We start from the raw sequence: 27,561 nt of genomic DNA on the forward strand, positions 1-27,561 counted from the left end.
AAGATTTCTTCTGGGAAGGAAAGAATGGACTTCTTGATTACTCTTGACATCTATGATCTGGACTTTTTTTTAATAACAAATAATAAACTAAATTTCCAAGATAAAGACCAAGAACAGTATCATTATTTTGCAAAGGAAAGAAACTTAAAATTATTTTTTCCTAAAACTTATTCCCTTATAAGGTAAATTAACCTAATGTATCTAAATATTAACTGGAACAATTTCATGATAAAGTTGAAAGAGGGTATTAAGATTAGTAGTGTTCTGTTCATTTATATAAATGATGGCATTCAAAACAGTAGTAACAAGTGGCATTGCTTAAAATCTTTTAAAACTGTTTATTACAAAATCAAGTGATTTTGACAAGAAAGCTATTTAAAAATAATTTAGTACAAATACACAATATCTAAATTATGACTCTTTTGAGTACAAAGGGAAAAAAAACCCTGAAAAGTTAGTGGAATCACAAAATAAGTTATAAATAAATATAAAAATATAATTGTAAACTTTTTAAAAATAAAAGACAAGATTATTCGTGTATAAAAATCTAAATACAAGGTTATCAATATAGCATATTGATCAGGAAATCTGTTCTCTGAATTCTGGACACAATTTGGGGTGAAGATGGTAGGCTTCCACCCATTTCACATGCAAGTATTATCAACAAGCTGTGATCCAACAGGAAGTCCTCTTCAAGACAAAAGTGCTTCCTGCTAATATAAAAACCAACTGGGCTTTCTGAATCACAAGCATGCAGCAGCAGGAAGGGGAGGGAAACTGTGAAATTAGGAAACAGGAAGGGCAGTATGTTTTTGGCTCTTTGTCACACAGCTACGCTTAGCCGTGGTACGTCCTGCACTGGCATGTTCCGTGTAGTGTCCAGTTGGTTATACTCCTGTATGAGTGCTGACAAAGACAACACAGCCTCTGAGAAACAGCTTTCCTCCATCCCTTCGACTTGGAGATAGTGATGGAGATGAGCCTGAAAATAACCCCATCGATAACATTTACTGCCTCAGGAACTTTATAAACGGGAAATGAGAACTTGAGTAAAATATTCTATCGAAATCCTCAGGCAACTTCCCATTTAAAGTCAGTGGAAGTCTCTTTTCTTCAGTTACTATCAGTATAGCAATACATGGTAGACAAGGCCAATCCTGACTTGTGTTACCACATACCTGAGCCAAGACAGTTATAAAAGTGTGTGGTTACCTTTTTCTTGTACAGCCTCATGAACCTGTCTCTCAGCTCCATGAAGGTAGGTTTCACGCATGTGTTATTTGCTAAAGCTAATAATGAATGCGAGTGGCCCACAGGAGGTACTGAACACAGGCTGGTCTTCCAGCCTTCTTGATTCCAGGAGACAAACTGCAGGGCAGGTTTTAATCTGAGACATAGAAACTTAAAGGTAAGAACTAAGTCACTAAAAATGTCTACCATATTATGGTACCCCACATTAGTTAAAGGATACTAGTGATGGCATCAGTCTAATTATTAACTAAGTTTATAATCTAAATGATTTATTTTACATTAGCTTTATGTAACAATGTGATAAGTAACAATGTCATTTAATAGTAACTCAAGGACATTAAATTGGTTATGGAGGGATTTAAAAACCTAGAAACATGTTACTTAAAGTTGGAAATCTGGTAATGAAAGGAAATAAAGGCATAATTTTCTCTTTTTAATTCTATAGAACAGTTTTCTAAAAACATTCTGCCAAATAGTAAAAATAAATGTAGAAGCTGTGCAGCAGTGGTGGGAATTCCTTTTGGATATGCTCAGAAAATAAAATCACTTACATACCATGTAATAGTCATAAATAACATTATACTATTATTTCTATTTATACTTGAAAGAAACAAGTCGCAGAGAAGCCTTCCCAAGGTCACACTTTAGGAAGTGGCATTATTATGTTTGAAGAGAGGCTGTCTTCCTTACTATGCTCCATTGTCCCAAGTAGACATAAATTACCTTGAAAAATAGAAAACGAACCTTTCAATATTTCGACGAAGATCTGAAATCTGTACATTTCCTCTAACCATGAGGGCACAGGCAAGGTATAGACTGTGTCTGGGGTCTCCTCGAATTAGCTGGTGATCTTTGCTGAAGGCATCTGAAAACATCTGATCCAACCTAGAACAGGAAATAGAAAAAAAGATCTGCTGTTGTACAGATGAGTTTCAGTGACATAAGTAAGGTAATGAGTTTTATAATCTTTTGGTGATACATTATAATTCAAAACAAATCTTCACCATAGATTTCTATGACTAGAAAAGTGCTGCCAGGAACTGGTGACTCACACCTGTAATTCTAGCTCCTCAAGGGGCTGAGATCTGAGGATGGCAGTTTTAAGCCAGCCTGGGCAGGAAAGTCTGTTTAATCTCCAATTGAGTATCAAAACAGCCAAAAGTAGAGCTGTGGCTAAAGTGGTAAGAGTGCTAGCCTTGAGCAAAAACGGTCAGGGATAGTGCCCAGGACTAGCATGCACGCACGCACGTGTTGACATAAAAGTATTATCTTTATCAAAGTAAACCAAGTAAAGTATATTCAACTGACTTTTAAATATTTAAATAGGAGAACCAAGTCAGAACATATTTTTCTTTATGTTAAACTTAATTACAAAAATTCCATTTGTTCATTTCTCTTTTTTTTGGGGGGGGGGAGGGTTTGTGCTTGTGAGACTGGCATGGTAGCAATGAACCACACTTCTGGTCTTGGTTTTCACTGGCCATTATTTTAGGATAGGGTCTAGCATCCTGACTGGGCATGTTCCTGAGTCACATTCTATCTATGTCAAGCTTCCTGTCATGGCTGGAATCACAAGTGTGTGCCGGCACATTTATCTTTCTTTTGTGGAAATGGAATCTTCCAGGCTTAAGAAATAACTTTACTGTTTTCTTAAGAACTAACTTTACTGTTGGATGCTTATGGCTCATGCCTGTGATCCTAGCTACTCAGGAGGTGGATCTAAGGATAGTGGTTCCAAGCCAGCCTGGGCAGGAAAGTCCTTAAGACGCTTATCTCCTATTAGCCATCACAGAGATGGCAATACTGTGGTTCAAGTGGAAGAGCACTAGCCTTGAGCATAAAAGCTCAGAGACAGTGACCAGGCTGAGTTCAATCTCCAGGACCAGAACATACACACACATAAAGAATAAATTTTACATATATTTACAGTAATTAGTTTACCATCAAAGTACAATTAGGGTTCAGGTTAAAAGTGCTCACTCTTCTTAAAAATACTAGCATGCTGAGTGAATACAGTGAATAACGTATTCTACATTGTGTATACTTTTTCATTATAGTGATCATTATGATCCAATGGGGAAAGGTGTCCTACCTTGCTTGCAGGAGTATCACTTGTAATATTCCTAAAGCATACATCTATCACCTTGTTGAAGCTTTATAAAAAGAAATCTCTAGCTTTCATTTTTCTATTTTTCTGATTTCCATTTTCAACTGTGCATGTAAATGATGATAAGCTAATCATCACTGTGTATGCCAAGAGCATCTTTTAAAACCATTTTGTTTTTGGGTTAAAGAAAGTGGCTTAAAGACGACACACACAAGCTGCAGAACCAGGTGTTTAGGTGAACAATAGCTATCATACGAAAACTCACTGTTATTTAAAAAGCACATGTGAAAAGCACACTTCCACTTTTACAGGTAAGAAAAACTAAAGATGAAAAGTCACTTGCTCCAAGTTTAATGCTATCATACATTTGTACACAAACACACACACACACACACACACACACACACACACACACACACACACACACACACACACAGCAGTTATCAATTACATTTTATATATTTCTCACAAACAAAATGATTACTGACCAGATAACGTAAACGTTAAAAATTGTGCTTTAAAATAGAACTTCACGTTCTTCAGAGATTAGAATTCATTTACATCTTACCTGCGAGGAGGAATGTTGACATCTGCCAGTGTATACAGAGGGGTCAGGCTTGATGTAAGATAATGAAGTTGAGGAAAAGGAACTAAATTCATGCTGATTTCATTAAGGTCCATATTAAGGGACCCTTCAAACCTTGCAGAGCTGCAAGATTAATAAGAAAACGAGAAAGGTATTAACTTTCAAGTTATATACTTTGAATTCCAGTTGCTTTATTCAGTTGGCATTTTCTCTAATCCTATTGTACAATGTTCAGTGAGGAATGTTACTGTTTTCTGTATTACTGAAACACTATCATAAACAATTATATATCAGGATAATACAAAGTAACAATTATTATTTTTGTATTTATATAACCAGCATACTACTAAACTTTCATATATAAAGGTATTTTAAACAGAGTTCATGTTGATTTAAACGGAGGTCAATAATTATTCAATAATTGTATAAACTTTAATGTTAAAGTTAATAATGCCCAAGAAATATTTGAGACTCAAGTCACAGAAATCTTTTGGATGAAAAAATATAGATTAATTGGTTTAAAAGGAAGATATTCTGCCAGGCGCCGATGGCTCACACCTGTAATCCCAGCTACTCGGGAGGCTCAGATCTGAGGATCACAGTTCAAAGCCAAACTGGGAAGGAAAGCCCATGAGACTCATCTCCAATTAACCACCAGAAAACCAGAAGTAGTGCTGTGGCTCAAGTGGTAGAACGCTCACCTTGAGCTGAGGAGTTCAGGGACAGCGCTCAGCTCCAGAGTTCAAATCCCACAACCGACAGAAAAAAAAAAAAGATATTCTACAGAAAAGCCAGTGTTAATCATCTAAACCATTTTTTTTTTATCATTGTACACTGATAAATTTCATGGAATATACTTAGAAAAATGCTGCTTTGTAGTCACAAGCATTAAAATTCTAATCTATTACTCTAACAGATAAAAATATGAGATAAAATAATGTATAAAGAAGCTCCTACAACTCAGAATAAAAAGTGCTACCGGGTTACATTACAGTTTAACAAGGTAGTTCAGAGTTTATCTAGCCTACTCTGGGTTCAATACCCAGTACTAAGAAGAAGAAATAATGCTACTATACAAAAATTTAAAACACCATCAAAAGCCAAGTGATTTTTTCATCTGCAGAATTACCTTGTTAGGTTGAGTAGCAAATTTGCCACAATGTTGTTCATTGCATCAAAGGGCTTCTTATGTCTGTTTTTTAAAGCCTCAGCATTTGAAGTAATCAGACTCTTTGGCTTCACAATTGTACCCAGCTTTCCAGAACTCACCATGAGGTCAATTTTGCTAATGATGTCAAATAAAGACTTTTGAGAGAAAAATATTGGGAAAGAATCTTTTAAGAAGAGTGTACTTAGAGATATTTTCCTAGGAAGGACAGAAGAGAAAGAAAAACAATTTAAACTTATTTTTTCTTAGATGAAGACTAAAAATTGAACAGAGGTCACAAAAACACAGATGCACAACACAAAATTAATTGCATCTAAAACTTATCCCTGAGCCCTAAGGTCATTTCTTACTTGATTGTCAATGGGCAACACACAGTCTGCATGCTCATTCAGTTCCTTCATTGCCAACATGCTATTGTATGGTGAGGTTATGACATCATCCTCGCTTGAAGGATAAATGGAAGTCACAAATCTGTATACTTCTGGGAATTCATCTTTCAGCATCATTAAAAGAAATGTGCCAAGTCCTGATCCTGTTCCTGAGGAATAAAATTTCAAAAACAAAGCAATTAAGAAGGATAAATGATTCAGAATGTAATTGTGAAGAACTTAAAAGTTTATGTTTTATTTGCAGGCATAATTTTCAACTTACTCCTGTGACTTACATTAGTGGAATTTTAGATAGAAAAAGGAGAAAGGCATGGAGAGTCAGGCTGAAAGTCCTGACTTCTCTGGAATGACTTTCTATATTTCACTCTTTTCCAAATTTAGTTCATTAGATGCTGAAAGAACTGACTCAATAGTGAAAAATCCTACTAAGACAGTATGCAGTCTTAGTAATTTTCATTTGACTTAAAAAACACTATCTTGAACAGCTTTTGTGCACTCTGCGAATAATCCTCATGATAAAATGAAACACGTCATTACTAATGTAAAGTTAAAATTGTTTAAAATTTAGCAAGTCTACTTTGAATTTATAAAATTTTCAAATATGAAATGTTTCTTAGTTAAAAGTAGAAACTAGGGATCTCATTAAAGATAACTTTCTGATTCAGTTATGTTTATGCAAATTCAGAAATCTATAAGGACTTAACTAGAATCCTAAAAGTGTGTGTGCTACCAACATACCAGATTGGTGTTTTCTTAAATGAGACAGTAGAAAGTATCAATGTGTTACACTAGTTTCAGTGTGGGTATACTCCTGCATGAGTGCATGCTGCATTGTACTATAAAATGTATTCCTTGTTATTTTGCTTAAAAATTTAAAGCCAATGCTCTAATTCATGTAGATAAATATTAAAAGGCTAAGATGGTGAGCTGGGCAAGGCTCAAGTGGTAGAGCTTACCTAGTAATCACCAGGCCCTGTATTTAATCCCTAGAATTGGCAGTGGTAATGATGGGAAGAGGAGCTAAATAATGAAAATGAGGGAGACTATTCAGGTAATTCCTGATGATAAGAGTATGTACTGTTACTAATACTATGAATTATGAATTAATGCAATACCATAGGAAGACATATTAATAACATCAACCACTATTTAAAACATGCATATTCTTTGATCCCAACTTCCTTTCTAGGAATATTGCCTATAGTATAGTGGCACAAGTGAAATATATATGTACTAGATACTCTCTGACAGCAATTAGTAATAACTAAACAGGAATTGCAATAGATACAATACATATAATTCAAGTCAATGAGCTGAGGTGGAAACACTTGAAAAAGACACAAAGCCAAACAATTATAGAATATATAAGACCTCATTTACTTTCTCACATACTTTCACAGACATAGCAAATATCTGGAAGGATATATGTTGTGAATAAACAAGAGGCTGGGTGTTAGTGGCTCATGCCTTTAATACTAGTTACCCAGGAAGCTTAACTTGGAGGACCAGGTTTTAAGATAGTCCGAGCAGAAATCTCAAAAACTCCATCTCCAGAATAACCAGCGAAGATCGACTGGAAGTATGACTGAAATAGTAGAGCACGAGCCATGAAGAAAGCCAAGTGTGGACATGAGGCCCTGAGTTCAAACTCCTCTACTGGCAAGAACAATAGCAAAAATAAAATAAAAAATAAAGCAAGCCTGTAACCTGGTCGTCTGTAACGAGATAGACTAGATAGGACAATTTTACTTACTTCCCCATTTTTAGTAATTTACAAATAAAGTGTATTTTTATGAGTTACTAGAAAATGAAGGGCTTTTATAAACAATTGTATATGAAATTGCCTTCTCAAAACTTGCAGGCTAATTATACTAGTAAGATGACAATTTGCTTCATTAATTAATAGATTATGTTTTACACAGTAATTATAACTAATTTTAAAATGTTATGACTGAGTAAAAAAGGTATTTCTTAAAACTGATCAAACAACCTGTTGAACAAGGTTCTTTTTTTTTTGGGTGGTACTGAGGTTTAAACTGAGGTTTTTTGAATGGCACCTCAAGTCATTTTTGCTTTGTTATTTTCAGATAAGAGACTACACTTTTTGCTCAGGCCAGCTCTGGGCTGAATTCTATCTATGCTTACTGCATAGCCAGCAGGCATGCACAACCATGCTTGAGTTAGGGGCCTGTTATCTTTTTGCCTGGGTTGTTCTCAAATCACAATCTCCCAAATTCTGCCTCCTTGGTAACTGGGATTACAGGTGTGAACTACCATGTTTGGCTAAAATATAAAATCTTAAAATTCAGCTTAGAGAAAATAAGTGTGGCAATTCCTTTAAGTCCTGTGATACCTATCTTAAAATTAGCAAATTTTATTCCTTTTATCTCACAGAACAAGAGAGAATATACTTCAGTTCTGAGTTACAGCTTCTCTGGGGAAAGAAAATAGTACATTTCATACATTTATACTCAGATCAATTAATTACCATGTAAGAAATGACTTAAAGGAGGAATTTCTTTTACTCTTTTCTGCTCTTTGGAGATAGAAAGGCTGGAAGATGGTTAAAGAAAGGTATTGAGACTCTTGGCAAGCATCCTAAGAACAGGCCAATGTGCATCTGTAGGGACAGAATAAGCAAGCTCTGAGGAGATAGTAAGCATTCTTCAAAAGGTTGCAAATATGAAAATAGGGCTGAAAATTTCATAAAAGAAAATAAAGCAATAAGAAACAAAATTTTCAATATAGTTCTCTTGACAAAAGTTAGCACATACAAACATTAAACAATAGACAGACTGTAAGGAGGTCTGGAAACATAGGTATGAAGCATGAGTTCCTACTTGCATTTTAACACTGCCATTGGAAAATGAGTCAATGAGCTTACCTCCTCCCATGGAGTGTATTATAAAGAAACATTGCAAGCAATCACAGTGCTCGGCTGACTTTCTGAGTTTCTCTAGAATCTGTTCTTGGTAAAGATTACCAAACACTTTGTGACCAACAGCCCTGAAAAAAAGAACATAGATTAAAAAATAATACTTTTTACTTATTGAGTTATTTATGCCCCTAATGATTATAGAAAAAAGTTCAACAGGTACTGTTTGTACTTGTGCCAAGTAAAATCTACACTTGTTTCATGTCATTCAATCAGATATCCTACAGGTACTAGATAATCTTCAACTGTGTTGATACAAAATTCATTAGTAGTGGGTTTTAACTATTTTTTTCAGTTACATAGTTTATTCTTTGTTTCCATGTAAACTCTGAACTGCAGTGAAAGGATAAGGTCATTTATCAAGACAAAGAAATAAAAAAATGTAGTCTTATTTCAAATAGGAAAGTATGGTACCATCTTACTAGATGAAATGGCAAATATTACACAACTGATATTCATGAGATTCTGTGCAAGTTTTTGGGACTGCTCAAATTTGCAAATATTACAAGATGAAGCTGCAAAAACTGTTTTGCAGTTAATTCTTAAATGATCCCTGTGGGTGATTATTAATGAGAAGAGACTATGGAAGAGCCAAAATGGCCTCAGGCTTAGTTTGAGAGACAGGATACTGGTTTCATTTCAGACCTGTCAATTCTATTTGAATTTGAATCCTAGTTGAGAGCTAAACAATATGAAAAATCAGTTCAAGTAGTGACAATACCATTTACTGTTCTATAAGAATCAATTTTCAAAGAACTTAGAAAATAAAAATTTCACTATCCATCTCTTTCTTAAACCCATTACAAGGAACTAGGAGTGAGAATAAACACAGTTACTTCCAAGCTCCGTGAAATGCCATCACTTATTAAGAAAAACAGGCAGTTCAGCTGTGGCACATCTTGCTTTTGTGTTAGTAGGACCTATCAGAATAAGAAAAGAGCTTCAATTTTTTTCAATGACATTCAATAGTTATGTTCAGGAAATTCTCACCAATTATTTCCTGAGCCAGAAATATCAGTAATAAGCTGCTTGCTATCAAATACATCTCTCAACGGTCCCTGGAGAATTTCATTCACGACCCCCTCTTCCATGTCAATCAAGACAGCCTGAAAAGGGAAACAAAATTGATGCATGTATTTTAAAATTGCTTACTTTGTAAATGAAAACTATTGTTTCCTTTTTTTTTTCTTTTGATATAGGATCTTGCAAATAGCCTAAACTGACCTCAAATTCAATCTTCTTGGCACAGCTTCCTGAGCATTAGATTACAGGCATATGCTATCTTGAAAGAATTTATGAACTGTAAAGTGTACTGTTCTTTTTATACTTTAATTCATCAAAATATTTATATAGATTCTATTCTATTCCAATCAAAAGGTGAAATCCAATTGAAAAATGGGTTCTAAACTCTTGCATCCTACTCTGTGTGTGTGTGTGTGTGTGTGTGTATGTATGTATGTATGAGTGTATGTAACTATACATGTGGGGGAATAAGAACTCAATAATCCCCTTAACTGAATCTCTAACAAGGTCTTAGAAATCTAGATAAGCTTCTCAATAAATGTAGACTGGGGCTGGGAAGGTGGCTCAGTGGTATAGCGCTTGTCTTGCATACATGAGGCCCTGAGTTTGATTCCTCAGCACCACATAAGCAAAAAGAAAAAAGCCGGAAGTGGTGCTGTGGCTCAAGTGGTATAGTGCTAGCCTTGAGCTGAAGAGCTGAGGGACAGCGCCCAGGCCCAGAGTTCAGGCCCCATGACCAGACCCCAAAAATAAAATAAAATAAATGTAGACTATACTAATGCATTTGCTTACTACAAACATCATGCTGTTTTCTTCATGAATATAGCCAAAAATTGTCCATTTAAAGTCAACTTACTATTATATGCAAAATCAAGGAACTAGTTAGGTGACAAGGATGACAATAGGTTCCTTTGTTCCAAGTAACTCATAACCTAATTCGTTACCACAACTTCTTTGACATGGGAGGTAATTTGTATTACCAAGAAGAAAGTGAGAACATAAAATTAACTATAGAGACTGTGTTATATAATAAGATTACATAATATACTAAACTAAAATGGTTGGGGACTGGTGGCTCACACCTGTAACTGCAAGTACTCAGGAGGCTGAGATCTAAGGATTGTGATTCAAAGTCAGCTTGGGGAGAAAAGACCCTGAGATTCTTATCTCCATTAACCAGCAAATAGCTGGAAGTAGAACTATGTCTTGAATAAAAAAGCTCAGGGACAATACCCAGGCCTTGGGTTCAAGCCCTTTTCATCAGTACAAAAACAAAAAGCTGAAAAAATAAAAAATTATAAAGAAGAAAGAACCTCAGCCTATACTGTAAATTATCTGTGAATTAAGACTGAATGTGCCTGTTTTATGGGCTTTAGTTCTGACCACAAAACATGAGGCAATTACTGTAAGCTAATGTTCTAAATATCGGTGTTATTCTCCTCATATTATAGCTGAGGAACCTGAAGCCTCAAAAGTGACCTGAACAGCTGTGATAACACAGTTGGCAAATGGGAACTCAAATCCAAATAGCCTGGTAGCAGACTCTTAATCATTAAACTCTATGTCTGACTGCTCAGTTGAAAGGAAAACAAATTTTGATATTTCAGAATACTGTGTAAAAGTTACAATTTATACACATATAAATGCTGTTGAATTAATTTGTATAATTAGCTATGCTACTTTACTATATAATTACAGAAGTCACAAAAATGTATGTTTAACAAATTGTGTCTCTTACATACTGCTACTTTATATAAACATATACATGTATATGCTATATATGTAAACATTTACATACATTTTATGTTTACATACATATGCCTATATAGTTATAAACTGGCAACTTTAGTGATTGCACAGAATATTTCTAAGAGCATATAGTATTTACCTAAAAGCTGTCTTTAACATATAACCATAAGAAGGACTTAACTAGATGGATTACTACAGGTTGTGTAAGATTATAAATGAGGCTGGGTGCTGGTGTCTCATGCCTATAATTCTAGCTACTCAGGAGACAGATCTGAGGATTGTGGTTCAAAGCCAGTTCAGGCAGGAAAGTTTGTGAGAATCTTATTTCCAATTAACTACCAGAAAACAGAAAGTGGTGCTGTGGCTCAAAGTGGTAGAGTGCTAGCCTTGAGCAAAAGAGCTCATATACTATGGAATTCTATGCCTCCATCAGAAAGAATGGCATTGCCCCATTTGTTAGGAAATGGGAAGACTTGGAAAAAATTATATTAAGTGAAGTAAGCCAGGCCTAAAGAAACATAGATCTCATGGTTTCCCTTATTTGCAATAACTAGTATATGTCTGAGACAAGCAGAAAAGGTCAGATGTTAAGCGAAATGAACCCCAAGATAAGGACACAAGTGGTTTTTTCTTTCTCGCTATTGTTTCTAACATATTTATAAGGTACCACGTGATGTTTTTGTTGCTTTGTATGTCCTTCCCCTCTGGTATAACCTCTGTTTTCACTGTATTTGATGTTGGTATAATTTGGGGAGGGGAAGGAAAAAACAAATTGTTTAAATAGGGATACAAGTTGACCCATTGCAACAATGAGATGTACAAAATGCTATGTCGAAAAACAAACTTTACAACTTTGGTGGGGGAGGGGAGGAAGATGGGAGGGCAGGGATGGCAAGGGGAAACAAAGGAGGAGGCAACAATGCTTGATAAGAAATGTACTCATTACCTTGCTCATGTAATTGTAACCCCTCTGTACAATATTTTCACAATAAAAAACTTATTAAAAAAAAAAAGAGCTCAGGGACAGGGCCCGAGTTCAAGCTCCATGACTGGCCCAAAATAAATAATACATAAAATAATAAATAAATTATATATATATTTACATATATAAAAAAGAAAAAAATAGAGATGTTGTATGGAAAACAAAAAGTACATGTTACCCCCTGACTAGCTTACAAGGGTTTACCGCTCCTCTTTTGACAGAATCATTTAGTCCATTTTAAAACCTTAACATAGCATACAATCTTTCCAATTCTTCCTTAATCACATCAAGTTCTTGGTTTATTTTTCCTTTCCAAGTATTATATTTTGAGAGTGTATTCTGCATTTCTCATTTAGGTATGTGAGGTCTGGAGTCACAACTGTTCTTTGTATTTTCTTCTAGACCCACAAGGTAACAGCTTCTGGCTTTTTCATAATCATAATATAGGATTTGCATAATTCTGAGTTTTGGCTTGTTGAGCAAACCAAGCAGCAACTAATCTTGTGAAGCCCAGACTCTTCAGTGATCATAGCCCATAAAATACTAAGAACTACTAAGGAGAAAAATCTACACTGATATATTATTTCCTAAAACTAATTCCTTCACCTCCCATCCAGATATGGTGGTGAAAAAAGGCTCAAATCAGGAGTAGTCTATGAAATGATGTTCTCTTTTTCTCTAAATGTTGAAGTGGGATGCTAGCTTTTTCCAATGTAAGAATCCAAACATATATATCTTACGCGTGCTTTTAAAGAACGTATTTTTCCCCTGGATATACTGCCACCATCACCAACTACTCTGAAAGATAAAAAGTAAGAAAAGGTCATTAAGATCTATTATAAATCTCTAATATTCAGTGTATACATGTTAACTTACATTTACATATTAAAGGTGGTTACAGGTTAGATGTGATAGGTCATTCCTAACTTCTTCCTTGTCTCTGTCTTAACAAGCTGATTTGTTGTTAGGCTGACCGTGCATTCTGACTTTAGCCAATGATAAGGGGAGAAAGGCTTTTCTGATAAAAAGGACCAGATGCAAAATTAGTGTTAACCTTCTTCTTTTTCCCCGGCCTTAAAAATGATATGGATATGATTCCTGGAGACTGTCCTGAAGTAATAAATGAGACAAAGGCAATGTACTAAGGATAGGTAAATTACATATAGTACATGTAGGTATCTGAAAAACTGTGCTAATATCTAACCATCTGATTCCCAGATTTCTGAGTAAACAGACACCATTATTACTTAAATTACCTTTAATGAGGTTATAAACATACATCAATGGATATACCAGTTAAATACCATTGAGTGTCTGGGGCTGTTCTTACCTTGAAATCTTATCCTGAATTTTATCTTCAAAATATATTAACTACTGAAACTGATGCCAAACACAATGCATGGGTTCTCAAAGATATCTCAAAAGGTAAGCTAACATTAGTTGGGAAGCTTAGCTAAATCAGATGCTATAGGCCATGGGTCAATAAACCTCAGTCTTCAGGCCAAATACAACTAGCTGCTGTTATGCTGGTTTATTCAAATACAGCCATGCTCATTCATTTATGTACTATCCATGATGGTATACAGGCTACAAAAGCAGGTTAGTAGATATAACTTGGGACCTTTATAGTTGTAAAACTTAATATATTTACTATCTGGTCCTTAGTGGGAGATTTGTTAATCCCTGCTATAGATAAATTTCCTTTATGCTATATATTAAATGACACATATTTCTAACGTCTTTTATTCTGATTCCAGTCACTAAGCAACCTTTTGATTATCTTTGGAAATTTTCCTACCAAAAAAAATGTACTTATAATGTATGGACATGTGGTCTGAGTTATAGTTCCTACAGTACTACACTGCCTTTCTAGTTTTCAATCTCCCCTATCTTTGAATCTGACCAGTTGGAATCTGAAGAGAAACTGACACATTCTTTTGTCAATTGTGCTGGTCCTGGGGCTTGAACTCAGGGCCTGGATGCTGTCATCCCTGAGCTTTTGAGCTCAAGGCCACTGCTCTACCACTGTGAGCCACAGCTCCACTTCTAGCTTTTCAATTGGAGAGGTCTCAAATTTTCTTGCCTGGCCAGCTTTGTATACAATTTCAGATCTCAGCTTTTGAAGTAGCTAGGATTACAGATCTGAGCCACCAATGCCTGGCTGAAGTTAACTCATTCTTTTTTTTTTGCTGGTTGTGGGGCCTGAACTCTGGGCCTGGGCGCTGTCCCTCAGCTCGAGGCTAGAGTTCTACCACTTGAGCCACAGGGCGATTTCCAGCTTTTTCTGCTTATGTGGTACTGAGGAATCGAATCCAGGGCCTCATGCATGCAAGGCAAGCACTCTATCACTGAGCCACCTTCCCAGCCCGTTAATTCATTCTTTTTTTGTTTTGTTTTTTTTTGGGGGGGGTCTAGTCGTGGGGCCTGAACTCTGGGCCTGAGTGCTGTCCCTCAGCTCTTCAGCTCAAGGCTAGCGCTCTATCACTTGAGCCACAGTGCCACTTTCGGCTTTTTTCTTTTTGCTTATGTGGTGCTGAGGAATCGAACCCAGGGCCTCAGGAATGCAAGGCAAGCGCTCTACCACTGAGCCAACTTCCCAGCCCCCGTTAATTCATTCTTAAAGGGAAAAAAGAAAAGCAGGTTTATGAGTTTGCAAGCCTGAGCATTAGGGTCTGGAATTCATCAACAAGTGAAAATGAATCAGAGGATAACAGCTCAAACACCCAGCCAAGTCAGCCAAGTAATTCTAACTAGAACTTCTACCAAATTAGATTTGTCCCTATACTTTTCAGTACAATTTTTAAGTGCAAGATTATATAATTAGTTTTTACAAAGTATTTTGAAATGTATACCATTTCACATTAAGAGTCATGGGCATACCCTGAATGTCAATTTACTCTTTGAGGTAAAAGACTTATGATACATATATACTGAAACAGTAAAGCTGTGGCTGAACTGGTAGAATGCCAGCCTTGAGAAATAGTGCCTAGGATAGTGGCTAGGCTATAGATAGTGCCTAGGCCTTCAGTTCATGCCTTAGTATGGACACAGGCATACAAAGTAATCTTTATTGTAAGCAGTTACCGTTTTCTCCTTTTGAGCACATTCTATACTCACAGCAAGTAGTGTGATCAGAGAAATGTCATAAAAGCTAGCCATTACTAGATGCAATCACATGATATCTCAGGGAAAGTTCAGCTTTCCTTTAGTAAAACTTTATCCAGGTAAAAGAAGTCACACTTCTTTTAATAAAATCTGGGGAAAAAAAAAACCCAAAACTTGTTCTGCTACAAGATATAATGCAAAATATTTTTAATGAGAACAACAAAAGGGCTAGACATCTTCATAGCTACCAACTGTTACCTTCCTTTGAAGAATTCTCTCCAATCTGAGGACAAGAGAAAGGATGATTGTATTCTCTGATAGGCTTTAATCTCATCTTACCTGGTATCTACATTCCTAAAGAAGCTGCTTATGGCCTCATCATAAATGCCTTTCTAAAAAGAAGGAAAAATATTTATATCATGTAAATTTTATTTTCCAAAGTTTTCTTTTTTTTCATTTTTAACAATTGCACAATACTGAAATAGCTAATGTGTCTATAACGAAAAGCAAGTTAACAGAACATTGCTTGGAATGAGTCTTGAAATTTCTCTTCAGAATAAAGTAAACACCGTAAGCCTTAAAGTTCAGAAGGGTGATGAAAATTTCAAGGATTGTAAAACAAGTGTAATTAGTTTACTCTGGATTCTAGTGACCTTTTTTTAAAAATGACTATAAGGAACACAAGATCATACTCGCCAGGTACTTTGTAAGAGTATTCTCACACACTCCTCCTTTGTGGTTTTCACAAGAACACTACTGAGAACTACTGAGAATTAGTAAAATTGTTAAGACTCAGGTCTCTGGTCAATGTTCTTTCAGTCCAGTGTGTGTTTGGGCAACATACGTTAAAAATCAGTTACGTTTTTCTTTTCTCTCCTCTTTTGGTGTCAGTCCCGGAACTTGAACTCAGGGGCTTAAGGTTGTTCCTGGGCTTTTTTTTTTTTTTTTTGGGGTCAAGACAAACGCTGTACACCTGAGCCACAGTTCCATTTCTGGCTGTTTTGATAGTCAACTGGAGATCAGAGTCTCATGGACTTCTCTGCCCGAGCTGACTTCGAACCATGATCCCAAGATCTCAGCCTCTCGAGGGCTAGAATCACGGGCGTGGATCACCGGTGCCCACTGGCTCTGACGTTTTCTACTGAGCAGATCCCACACAGTGTATAGCGGCCAGACCAAGGCTCAGGTGGAGGCTCGGGCTCGCCGGGCCACCATCGGGCGGCCTACCTGGTTGACCGAGGCGTGCTCCCTCAGCGCCAGGTCCCAGAAGCAGCAGCCGATCTGGTTTCCGCACTGGCCGACTGCGACCAGGGAAGAGAGAGCGAGAACCTGACATTAGATAGGAAACAGAGAGCAAAGGTGCGCCGCGATCGTGTCCCTGCGCCCTGGGGACGAAGCTCACCTTGGACCACTACCGACTGGGTCATCCCGCCAGACTGCCAGTACCGGGCAGCACAAAGGGGGCGGCCGTAAGTCACGCTACTGCCGCAAATCGCTGCCGTCTACAAGCGCTTCGACAGGTCCGGGCTGCCGTGCTTAGTCGGGAGGACGCGCAAGCGCAGTTGCGTCTTGCCGTTACCATAGCGACCGGGCCCCGGAGGCACAAACCTGAGTTGCCTTGTGAACTCATCTTTGAGCAACGGCAGCTCTGGAGGCCGCGGTAACTGACGGGTAATTCGGCTTTGGAGTGATTTTTTTTTTTTTTTTTTGAGTTTGTGTCTTTGCAGCTGTTCCTGGATTATCAGACGTTTAGTCCTGGTTCACATCTCAACCCTCTGGGCGGTGGGTCAGGTTCCCTCTACTCATGTCACCCCAGGCCCACCCCAGTGTCCCTATGAAACGAGGCCTTTGTTCTAAAGGCAACGCAGAACGTGTGGATCCTTTGTTCTGATGCAAAACCCAAAATGTCGATGAGCATAAAGAAACCCCAGACCAATAGACTACCAAGATGCCACCGAAAACTAGGTGCCTTCTCACAAAAATGGCAAAGCTAAGTTCAGAAACCCAATTGTTTGTTGAAGGCCACATACTCCCCCAAATTTATTTCTCTCCTCTGTCACATTCAAAAGAAATTAAGATTAGATCCAGCTCCAACAAACTAATCGAAAACAAGCTTAACCTATAAAGACTGTGGATTAAAATATTGTGTGGTGGTGACAATTAGTCCCATAGGATTCAGGGGTTACTAAACAAAAGTCTCATGAATAGAGGGATTTATAACATAAATGTTGCATACACAATGTTTAGAAGGGACAGTGGAAGAAAAGTTTGAAAAGTCAGGCATTCCTGAAAACCTAATGTCTTATAATTGTCAATTACATAAAAAGCCTTAATTATTTTTTTATGGAACAAATAAGACCAGATTTTAAGGCTCAAATACTTTTTTAATGAAGTCACTATTTCCCACAAATCTTTGGAAAAATACTCTAAGAAATATATGTTTAACAAAAGGTGTATATGCTTTTAATGTGTGATGATATGAACCGTAATAATTCAGACTATTAGAACACATTATTTCCCATCAGGACAAACAATATTCATCATTACTTTTTCTAGTAACTGGTAAGTTTGAAGTTGCAATGGGCTGTTTATGTTACTAAGGCTTCCCCATAATATTCTCTCTCTTTCTCTCTCTCCTCTCTCTTGCTAGTCCTGGGGCTCAAACTCAAGGCCTAAGCATTGTCCTTAGCCTCTTTTGGCTCATGGCTACTGTTCTACCACTTGAGCCACACCACCACTTCTGGCTTTTTCTGAGAAGTTAATTGGAGATAAAAGTCTCATGGACTTTACTGTTCCAGCTGGCTTTGAACCTTCATCCTCAGATTTCAGCCTCCTGAGTAGCTAGGATTATAGGCATGAGCTATTAGCTCTTGGTGCTTCCCCATAATTCTGTTTGGATGTTTTTCACATTAGTGCTTGAGCTTGTTGAGAATTGCTAGGCAGTTTTAGTCAAGAAAATTTTAGTTGCTAGATTTACCTTTAACTGCGTATTGATAAACTTGGGAGTCTTTGAGCTGCAGTCAGACACTTCAGTTCTTGGGATGAGGTCCCAAAGTCTGGGACTTGTGAAATTCATAAAATGTGGACAATTGTAGGTGATGATATGTCTGTGTCAGTGAATTTTGGTGCCAGTTCATCTGGTATTCTTACCTTTCAAAGCTCTACCCTGTTGTCCCAGTTATTAGATTGCAGAAATCATGCATGGGAAAGAACTTAAGTCCTAAGCTGGATGTGGTAGCTCACATCTGTAATCTTAGTTACTTGTGTGGTAGAGATCAGGAGGATCATAGTTTGAGGCTAGTCCAGGCAAAAAATAATTTCTAAAAGCACAAAGGAGTAGACTACAGTGATGAAAAAATCAAAGTAATAATCATAGAGACTGTTGAGACAAAAGATAAAAATACTAAAGTTATTAGAAAGTAATATAAAAGAAGTTATTAGAAGATAATATAAAGGCAGGAGATAAAGAAGGCTCAGTGTAAAATTAATAAGTACACATGAAATAGAACAGCAAAGAGATAAAATGTACTTCTGTCACTTTCCAAATTGTCATTGAAATATAATTTGAATTTGTACATACTCTATCAATTTTTACTATTGCGTGCACAGTGCTTGTTATGAGTTATTATGTCACTTGACAGTAATTTACATTATGTTTTCTAACTTCCTCCAGTGTATTAGTAAATTTATTGGCTTGGCAGATTTTCAGTTTTTTAAAAAGTTTTCCTCCCAATAGTTTGTCACTGAATTAATATGTATCATTATCCCTTTAGTTTTCAACAAGTTTTCTTATTAACTGTTGCTAAGATAATGACTTTTATTTTAGGTTTTTTTACGGATGTCCCTGTCTGGACCTGAGTCTGTACAAATCAGGATAAACTTTGTAATACTGTGGTAACTACCAACCTCAAGATGTCAATACTGATTGGTGTATGCATGTGTGGAAAATACTTAAGACTAAGGAAAGACCAACTGGAGCAGGCAAAATATTCCTAGGGTTCACACAGGGCTGGGTCTAATTTACCTTCTCAATATCTTGGGTGAAGAATTCTTGTAATCTGTAGAGCATTGAGCTGAGTACTCAGAAAGGTAATGCTTAAGTAGAAGATATGTTAGCCCTTTATAAAGGTTACTGTTGGTCTACACTAAGAAAGAGTAAAACCAAATTTCCAAAGAACAAATCTATTTGTAAAATTTTAAAAATTTAATATTTAAAAGAGTAGTTTTGAGGGCTAACATTAAAATCATTTTTATTAATTTTTATTTTATTTAGCACTTTCACAGACTAAAAATAAAATTAGTTAGCAATGTAAATCTCATAGCGTCTGAAATTCAAATAAACATTTCCAGATATCCAAAGATGAACCCAATAATGAGAAAATTCAGTCAGCTAAAAACAGAACAAGTGAGCTGGATACTGGTGGCTCATGCCTGTAATCCTAGCTACCCAGGAGGCTGAGATCTGAGGATCATGGTTCAAAGCCAGCCTGGGCACGAAAGGCTGTGAGACTCTTATGTCCAATAAACCACGAGAAAACCGGAAGTGGCTCTGTGGCTCAAGTGGTAGAGTGCTTGCCTTGAACTGAAGAGCTGAGAGACAGCTTGCAGGCCCAGAGTTCAAGCCCTACAACTGACAAAAACAAAACAAAACCCACAAAAACGCACACACATACATACACAAATAACAAGAAATGGCACAAATGAAAGGTCAGTAAACAAGGCCCAAAAAATCTCAACCCAAACACCCAGCTGTTATACACATATATCATATGTCCAAGAAAACAGATGGTAGCATGGACAAATGAAGAAATGAAAAAACAAATTCAACATATTCAAATCGGTCTTCTAGGGACAAAAAGCACAATGATTAATGTGAAATGATGGAATTGAGAGAAGACTCTCTGGTCTGCCAAAATGGAGTAAAGAACTTAAATACAGTAATGGAAACTAAAATGAAGAACAAAAAATTTTTTAAAAAGTCATTGAGCTTGGGAAAAATGGAAGTACTTTAATAAGCATGTAATTTAAGTTACAAGAGGGAAGAAAAAGTACTTAAAGAAATAATAGCTGAGAAATTTGCAAATGTGATAAACATGAGCTCACAGATCCAAAAAGTTCGATGACTCTTAGGCACAAGAAATAAGAAGGAAACTATCTCAGCTATATTATAATCAAGTTGCTTAGTATTACTGATAAAGAACTGACCTTAAAGTTAGTCAGTAGATAAAATACTTCAGATAAAGGCAAATAGAAAGATACCAGACTTCTAATTGGAAACAATACCAGCCAATGGAGCAAAACATAAAAAGTACTAAAAACCTAGAAAAATACTTAGGATCTCTTCACAGTGAAAATATTGTATTGTTCAAAAACAAAAAAATATAAAAGCTGAATGAATTAATCACTATCGGATCAGTTTTGTTTTAGGCAAAAGGCAAATGATGTTGGATGAAAATCTGGACCTATTCAAGGGGATCAAAGTACTGAAAATGATAAATATATAGGTAAATATAAAAGACTTCTCATTTCAACAATCATCCTGTAATTGTCCAATGACACTTCTAGTATAGGAAGAAGTAAAATATGTGAAAATAAAGTCATGAATGGCAAGAGAAAGGAAATGAATATATTCCTGTCAGGTCCTTTTAGTATACTGAAGTGGTAATGTTATTTGAAGGCAGTTACCCTGAAGAAATAAAATGTAAAAGTCCAAGGAAGCACAGAAACCAGTTTATTTTAAAAGATTCATAAAATATATTCAGACCCAAAGGACAAAATAAGAAAAAAGAAGAAAGAATTTATGACATAAAGAAAATACAAATAGCAAGATGGAAGTTTTCTATCCAAACGTACCTTTCAATTCAGATAAAACATTATAATTTAAAAGACAAAAGTAATCAGATTCAATTACATACATTTATAGGAGACCCACTTTGGGTATAAAAACAAATACAAACACATATACACAAAAAGTAAAATAATAGGAAAAATATGTTCACAACTGTAGCAATACAAAGTAGCTATAAAAGTTTTATATTTCAAAGGTAAGAATAATTCTCAATGATAAAAGATAATTCACAAAGATAATTCACAATAATAAGGGTGTCAATTCATGAAGATATCACTATATGAAATACGCATAAAATAACAGCTTTGAACCTATATTAAGCAAAAGTTATCAGAACAGAAAGGAAAAGTAAATAAATTCATATTCATAGTTGGAGATTTCAACATGGCTACTTCAATAATAAGCAAGTATGAAGAAAATAAAAGCATCTAACAACTCTGGTAACTGACACAGAACACTTCATTAATTAACATCATAAGTTGCAACTTTTCCAATACACATGGGACATTTATTAAAGTAGTTCATATCCTAGGCATAAAACAAGTCTCAATTTAAAATTTTCAAATTATACAAAGAATGCTCTCTGACTAAAATCTAACTAGGAATAAGTAAAAGAAAAATAAGAGTATTCCCAAATGTTTGAAGATGAAACAAGATTGTGAATAGCTTCATTGGTCAAAGAAACATGACAACATGTTGAACATTTTATATGCCTTCTTTAAAAGGAAAAATTTTGGCTGAGAAATATTAAAAGACAAGTTTTCAACATCTATGGAATGAAAGTAGTGCTTTGACAGAATTTTACTGAATTAAATGATTAGAAAAGAAGAAAATTGGTAGCTAAGTGTCCTGTTAAGAAGCTAGAAAAAGGAAAGCAATTCAAGCCCAAAGTAAGCAGATAAAAGGAAAGAGTAAAGATTGGAGTGGAAAATTAATAAATAGAAATTTGTAAAACCTAAATATATGTCTTGAGAAATCAAAGTTCTTTTCCAGGTTCCCTTGCTCATATGATAAAGTCTGCTTAACTTTGATTCATTTTCCTGCATAATTTGGATTGTACTTATCTCCTAGACCAGCTGTAGGGATGGTGACCTTCCAGGTCTATTTTTTGTCCTGTCCATAGGCATTTAATCTTTGCATATATTATTCCATCTATTTGCATGTCTTTGCTTCTCCCTAAGTTTTACCTCATTGGTGCCTAATCATCCTTTAGATTTAGATTTGATAGCATAGTCTTAAAAATATCTTAGTCTAAGGGGAAACAAAGGAGGAGGCTACAATGCTTGATAAGAAATGTACTCATTACCTTGCCCATGTAATTGTAACCCCTCTGTACAGTATTTTCACAATAAAAAAATAAGCAGATAATATCAATTTGTTCTTAAAAGAACAATCTGCATGTAAAAAAAAATCTTACTCTAACCTTTAAACTCCACTATGGCAAAAATTGTTTTTGCTTAGTCTTTTATATATCACTTAGCACATGAATTCCCAGAAAATTAATATTTGTTGAATAAAGTCTGTGAATATTTCTTAGGATATGATTAGTTTATATATTATTCCTTTTCTGCACCTCATGAATTAATATGACAATTGAAGGATAATTATTTCAGGGCTTATGATAAGTTAAAGGAACATATTTAGAGATCTCACTAACCATCATTTAAACTTTACCATTGCTTTGTACAAATCTACTGTGGAGTCAAGTTCATTTTGTCTTCAAATATATTATTCATCCTATGAATTTTCATAATTAAGCCTACTGTTTGGTTGCATTATACCACTCACTAAGAAATTTGGCATAATTGATTCAAAATGAACTAGTTCAAAGTAATCACATATTATTTTTCTTCAAGATCTCTAACATTTTTTACTTTGTAGTTGTAATACCATTTTAGAAAAGCTTTTAATGATTTGTTTTCAGAATTTCATTGCTAATATGGTGTCAAAATTTATACTGTATTCTAAGTTGACCCCACATCATTTTTGCACTGATGCTTCACGTCCAACCATTAAACATTTCTTAACCATCTTAAGGAACAACTGTTTATGTCCTAATCATGCATTAGCCAACAATGAGCAGCAGTGATTTGTCTTATTATGACACAGTAAGTGAAACCTGTATTTCTTTAAGCTAAAATTTTTATCAAGTTATCCACAGATAGCACCTGGTAAGAAAAAGAAGGTCTAGAGGTAAGATATTATGTAAAATAAATTCTTAGATGGGATGTCAACTTTTTCATAACAAATGGTGAAACACAGCAGTGGGAACTTAGTGTAATATGTAGGTAGCAGTAAATAATTTAATCAAGGTAAAGCTGCTTACTGACATTTAGTACTTTAGTCATTAGCTTTGAAGATTGTAAAACTGGCTAGTTGAAAAAGCAATGTTCTGGCTTATGTGGTAAATCGAAAAATTCTTAAGTAGGGGAGGTACTGAATGATAGTATAAGGTATGTATATAGAAGCCAAGAACTTGCTGGAAGAAGGACAGCAGATCAAAACCAGGCAAAACTGAGATACTGACAGAGAAGAAATTCAAGGGTAAGAAATCAGAATAATGACAGTACAAAACATAGTCTCCCTTCCTGCAAATGTTATTTAGGAGTTCAAAGCAGTGTTAAAGCAGTAGGAAAAGAATAGGTGGTACAGACATTAGAAGAAGTAGTCTGGGGCATAAAATATCCCTTGTAAAAACTGATACTCACGAGATACGAGGTGGGAAATGAGCTATACAACTTGTGGGTGGGTGGGGGTACTGCAAGAAAATGAGGGAGAGGGGTGACATTGTTAAAAAAGAAATGTGCTCATTACCTGACGTATGTAACGGTAACCCCTCTGTACGTCACCTTCACAATAAAATTTAAAATAAGAAAAATAAAGCTACGATAATTATTCCTATACAAAAATAAAACTTATTTATGGGAAAGATGTGTGTATAAGTGTATCCTTTGTACCTTGATACATTTTAGCATTACAAATTAAAGTTTTGCTCAAAAGTGAATTTTTCTTAAGACTACATTGTAGTGGTAACATCACTGTCATTTGTACTGATTATCCATGCTATTATCACTTGTGAGTGTAATTCCATTCCTGGATACTACTATCTTTTTAAGTGTTTTTATAACATCAATTATAACACAATTAAAAAATAAATTTGGTTTGAAGTTGATATTGAAGTTGGATGATGACATAGATAGGGTGGATTCATTTGAATTATTAAGGGAAGTTGTGGGAAATAAAGAGATGAGGAAGATGGAATATAAAGAAAAGAATTACCAGTGAAATTTTGTGCAGATGGATGAGGCTACATGTATTCATTCATGGATGAAAATGCTTAATATTAGAAAATAAGTCGGTAGCCACAGAATAAAGCTCTTAAAAGATACAACAGCCTTAGAGATGAAAATTTTTATCCAAGTTTCATCTTGTTGCTAGTTATGACTGGAGACATTTGATTCTTTAGCAGGTAGGAAGCCATGGAAAGAATCTTCTGATGTCACAATTTCTGGGTAGCACTGGAACATTTTATCATCATCCCTTTGGCAAGTCCAGCTTTCTATGGAAGGTCAGTAGAAGCAATTGATTTATTCATCTCTACAGGAATCAGACTCGGCCTATTTTGGTAAGTTCATGTTTCCTTGATCAAATTAACTGACTCAGTACCTCCACAATTAGATAAGCCATAGTTTATTCTGATGTTAAAAGATCATTTTTGAGCAAAATGTATGTTTCGTTTTGAAAAATTGTTTTCTGTAGTTATACTAGTCAATTCAACATGTCAAGTTATGAGTAAAATGTATCATGATCAATACCTTCCATTCCAAAATCTTTTTTCCTAGATGATTAATGTATCATCTAAAAATCACGTTATTCAAATTGTTAAACCTTAATAATTTGGTTTTAATATTGCCACCAATAAACATTTATTTAGTAGGCATATACTAAATATATGAGATAGTGTTGACATTTTTCATGTTTCATGCTTTTGGTCTATCTTAGACAATTATTCAAGGGAGAGTTATTAAATATCTACTGCATACTAAAAGCTCTTCTAGGCATTAAGGATTTAGTGGTGACAAAGACAGAAAGGAAGTGGTGATGAAAACATTAGGCCAGTGTTTCTTACCGGGGAGAAATTTTGTCTTTCTCTCCTAGTGGGGGATGTGTGGCACTTAATAAGACGTTTTGCACTGTCACAGCTGTGGGAGAGGGCTACGATGATGGCATATAGTGTATGAACACTGCAGAACACGTTGTGCTGCACAGGACAGTTTGCCCTTCTCTATGTTGGAGAAGGGTATTGTCCCAAATGTCACTAGTGCCATGGAAGAGAAACACTGAATTAGACTGATAGTAATCGTTATAAAACAGAAATAAAAGGTGCTATCAAATTAGATAATAAAATTTTTGAAAGGCTTCTCTAAGAAAGTGAAACACAAACTCATACTTAGTGTGTAATACACTATTTTGTACTTTTTCTAGATATCTTAAGGTGTTCTTTTTCAGAATGTTTGTGGGTGCCTATAATGTTAAAAGTTTCATGTCACTCTTTGAAGATAACCTCTTCATGATTTTACATTTCAAATTTAGGTTTTCAGTGAATTATGCCTTTTCGGTTTGGGACCCAGCCAAGGAGATTTCCTGTGGAAGGAGGAGACTCTTCAATCGGGCTAGAATCGGGCCTGAGTTCCAGTGCTGCCTGTAATGGGAAGGAGACGTCGCCAAATAGGTGACAGTTCACTTCCTCCTGACAATTGAGGAGATATGTATTGGTTATCATTAGTATAAGCTTTAGCTGATATTCAGCCTTCGGCAATACACAAAAAGGCTCAGGAATTCAAATATTGCTGTTATAAAATTATTGTTTCCAAGGATCATTGTTATTTTTTAAAAACTGTAATGTGTATTTGTATCTCTGTAAGTCTGGACCAATTTGTTATCTCTGTTTTGGGGAGTAAATTTTTAGCTAGAAATATTTGTTGTTGTTGTTGATAGTTTCAAGATTGGACAACATTCAAGAAAATCTTTAGTGCTGTTTTATGAGTGTATTGTATTAGGCATAAGTCTACAAACATGAATAACGAAGTATTTAAGCCTCAGGTTTAGTGTAATTTTGACTGACTGTATTTCTATTTGGAAGAGATTAATGCAGAGCATCAAGCACCTATTAAATCATTTTTGAAAAATTAAAAGAAAACTATAATAGGATTTATTTCACATTTTCTGCCATTTATCGTAGCAAAACAGTAAATACTAGGCTTGTCTTGGCTTAGAGATTTTGAGACAGATTTGAGCTTAATAAGGTAGTGGCTTGGAAATCAGAGTTATTCGAGAATAAAATAGTCTACTTAGGGAAGTAATGAGTTCCTTCTCTTTAGAAATGTCAGAACTTGGATGACTATTTGGTGGGAATGTGGAAAAGGAAAACCAGATGGTTGATGTATTTTTTTTTCTCCACAAATACTCTAATTTTAAAATCACTCACCCAAAGTGACATTAAAGTGCCTATATGAACAAATTGACACAGTATTATCACTGTGTCAATAGTTTGTAACTATGTGTCTTTTTGCCTGTTAGCAATCACTGAATATCTTTCAGAATGAACATTTGGAAAATTACTTTTATATTTAGGAACTTCTTATACTTCAATGTGTGGCAACGACCACAATTTCTTTAGTATATAAGTCTAGAAGGTCTGCTTCATCAGCGATTCTGTGTTATATGTATTTTGTGATATGCAAAGATTTCAGAGTGATTTTAAACAATTGAATATATACTGAAACTTCAGTGCTCTATCTGTCATTTGTTCCTCAGGCAACTCCGAAGATGCCCAGGAAGTCATTGCCTGACAATAACTGATGTCCCCATCACTGTCTATGCAACAATGCGGAAGCCACCTGCACAAAGCAGCAAGGAAATGCATCCGAAATAGTCATCTGTCATTAAGTCTTCGGTCAAGGGTTGACTAGGGTCAAGGGTAATGGCCAGTATGATCTGGTAAACAAATAAAGTGGCGGCACTGTTGGATGATGACAAAGTTGCACTGTTTAATTTTTTATGAAAAAACAGCCCAACAGAAATGTAGTTACATAATGAGAAGACAGAATGTTTCATAAGTAGAACGTATCTTAAAGGCATCTTGCCCACAGTAGATAATAAATAACCAAGAATTTGAGATGAAGCCCAGTTTATAAGGTTTATCCTTCAGGTGTGGGACTTTTGATTTTTTAAATCATTTTTTTAAAAAATATTTTTTTTGGTAAAGATGCTATACAGAGGGGTTACATTTACATGAGTAAGGTATGTTTCTTGTTGAACATTGTTACCCACTCCATTGTTGTTCTCCCACTATCCCTTTGCTCTCCCCCCCAGTCCTCCCCCTCCCCGCCAAAAGTTGTAAAGTTCATTTCTGACA

At 35.5% G+C, this 27,561-nt stretch overlaps 2 protein-coding genes across 12 annotated transcripts; one reads left to right on the forward strand and one right to left on the reverse strand.

The window, feature by feature from the left end:
- Window positions 1-515: 515 nt before the first annotated feature.
- Tube1 (tubulin epsilon 1) lies at window positions 516-16,780 on the reverse strand. Of its 5 annotated transcripts, XM_042672370.1 has the most exons (12): window positions 16,698-16,780; window positions 16,523-16,596; window positions 15,635-15,687; window positions 12,931-12,988; window positions 9,427-9,542; window positions 8,386-8,507; window positions 5,463-5,650; window positions 5,074-5,249; window positions 3,927-4,067; window positions 1,996-2,136; window positions 1,213-1,387; window positions 516-982 (listed from the first exon to the last, which is right to left on the reverse strand). In XM_042672370.1, the coding sequence occupies exons 1-12, from the start codon at window positions 16,720-16,722 to the stop codon at window positions 824-826; spliced, it is 1,428 nt and encodes a 475-aa protein (XP_042528304.1). In that variant the 5' UTR covers window positions 16,723-16,780; the 3' UTR covers window positions 516-823. The 5 variants fall into 5 exon arrangements, with proteins under 5 accessions (XP_042528304.1, XP_042528375.1, XP_042528522.1 ...); XM_042672441.1 differs by lacking the exons at window positions 12,931-12,988; window positions 15,635-15,687; XM_042672588.1 differs by lacking the exons at window positions 15,635-15,687; window positions 16,523-16,596 and having other exon boundaries at window positions 16,698-16,742.
- A 97-nt stretch (window positions 16,781-16,877) lies between these two features.
- Fam229b (family with sequence similarity 229 member B) lies at window positions 16,878-27,177 on the forward strand. Of its 7 annotated transcripts, none has more exons than XM_042699485.1 (5): window positions 16,885-16,966; window positions 23,305-23,336; window positions 24,610-24,768; window positions 25,732-25,875; window positions 26,961-27,177. In XM_042699485.1, exons 4-5 carry the CDS (start codon window positions 25,751-25,753, stop codon window positions 27,076-27,078), a joined length of 243 nt encoding a protein of 80 aa, XP_042555419.1. In that variant the 5' UTR covers window positions 16,885-16,966; window positions 23,305-23,336; window positions 24,610-24,768; window positions 25,732-25,750; the 3' UTR covers window positions 27,079-27,177. The 7 variants fall into 7 exon arrangements, with proteins under 7 accessions (XP_042555240.1, XP_042555419.1, XP_042555160.1 ...); XM_042699226.1 differs by having other exon boundaries at window positions 25,737-25,875; XM_042699535.1 differs by having other exon boundaries at window positions 24,610-24,711; window positions 25,737-25,875.
- The last annotated feature ends 384 nt before the right edge of the window (window positions 27,178-27,561 follow it).

This window comes from Dipodomys spectabilis, unplaced genomic scaffold (assembly GCF_019054845.1).
Source record: "Dipodomys spectabilis isolate Male_0828 unplaced genomic scaffold, ASM1905484v1 ptg000001l, whole genome shotgun sequence".
Taxonomy (NCBI): domain Eukaryota; kingdom Metazoa; phylum Chordata; class Mammalia; order Rodentia; family Heteromyidae; genus Dipodomys; species Dipodomys spectabilis.

Excerpts from the sequence above, each read along its gene's own strand:
- Tube1 (XM_042672370.1), bottom strand. The coding sequence starts at position 16,722 with ATGACCCAGTCGGTAGTGGTCCAAG. Across the intron at positions 2,137-3,926 it reads GTCAACATTCCTCCTCGCAG|GTTGGATCAGATGTTTTCAG; the intron begins GTAAGATGTAAA and ends TTCCTGTTCTAG. Across the intron at positions 1,388-1,995 it reads CTTCGTCGAAATATTGAAAG|ATTAAAACCTGCCCTGCAGT; the intron begins GTTCGTTTTCTA and ends TCTATGTCTCAG.
- Fam229b (XM_042699306.1), top strand. The coding sequence starts at position 25,751 with ATGCCTTTTCGGTTTGGGACCCAGCCAAGGAGATTTCCTGTGGAAGGA. Across the intron at positions 25,876-26,960 it reads AAGGAGACGTCGCCAAATAG|GCAACTCCGAAGATGCCCAG; the intron begins GTGACAGTTCAC and ends TTTGTTCCTCAG.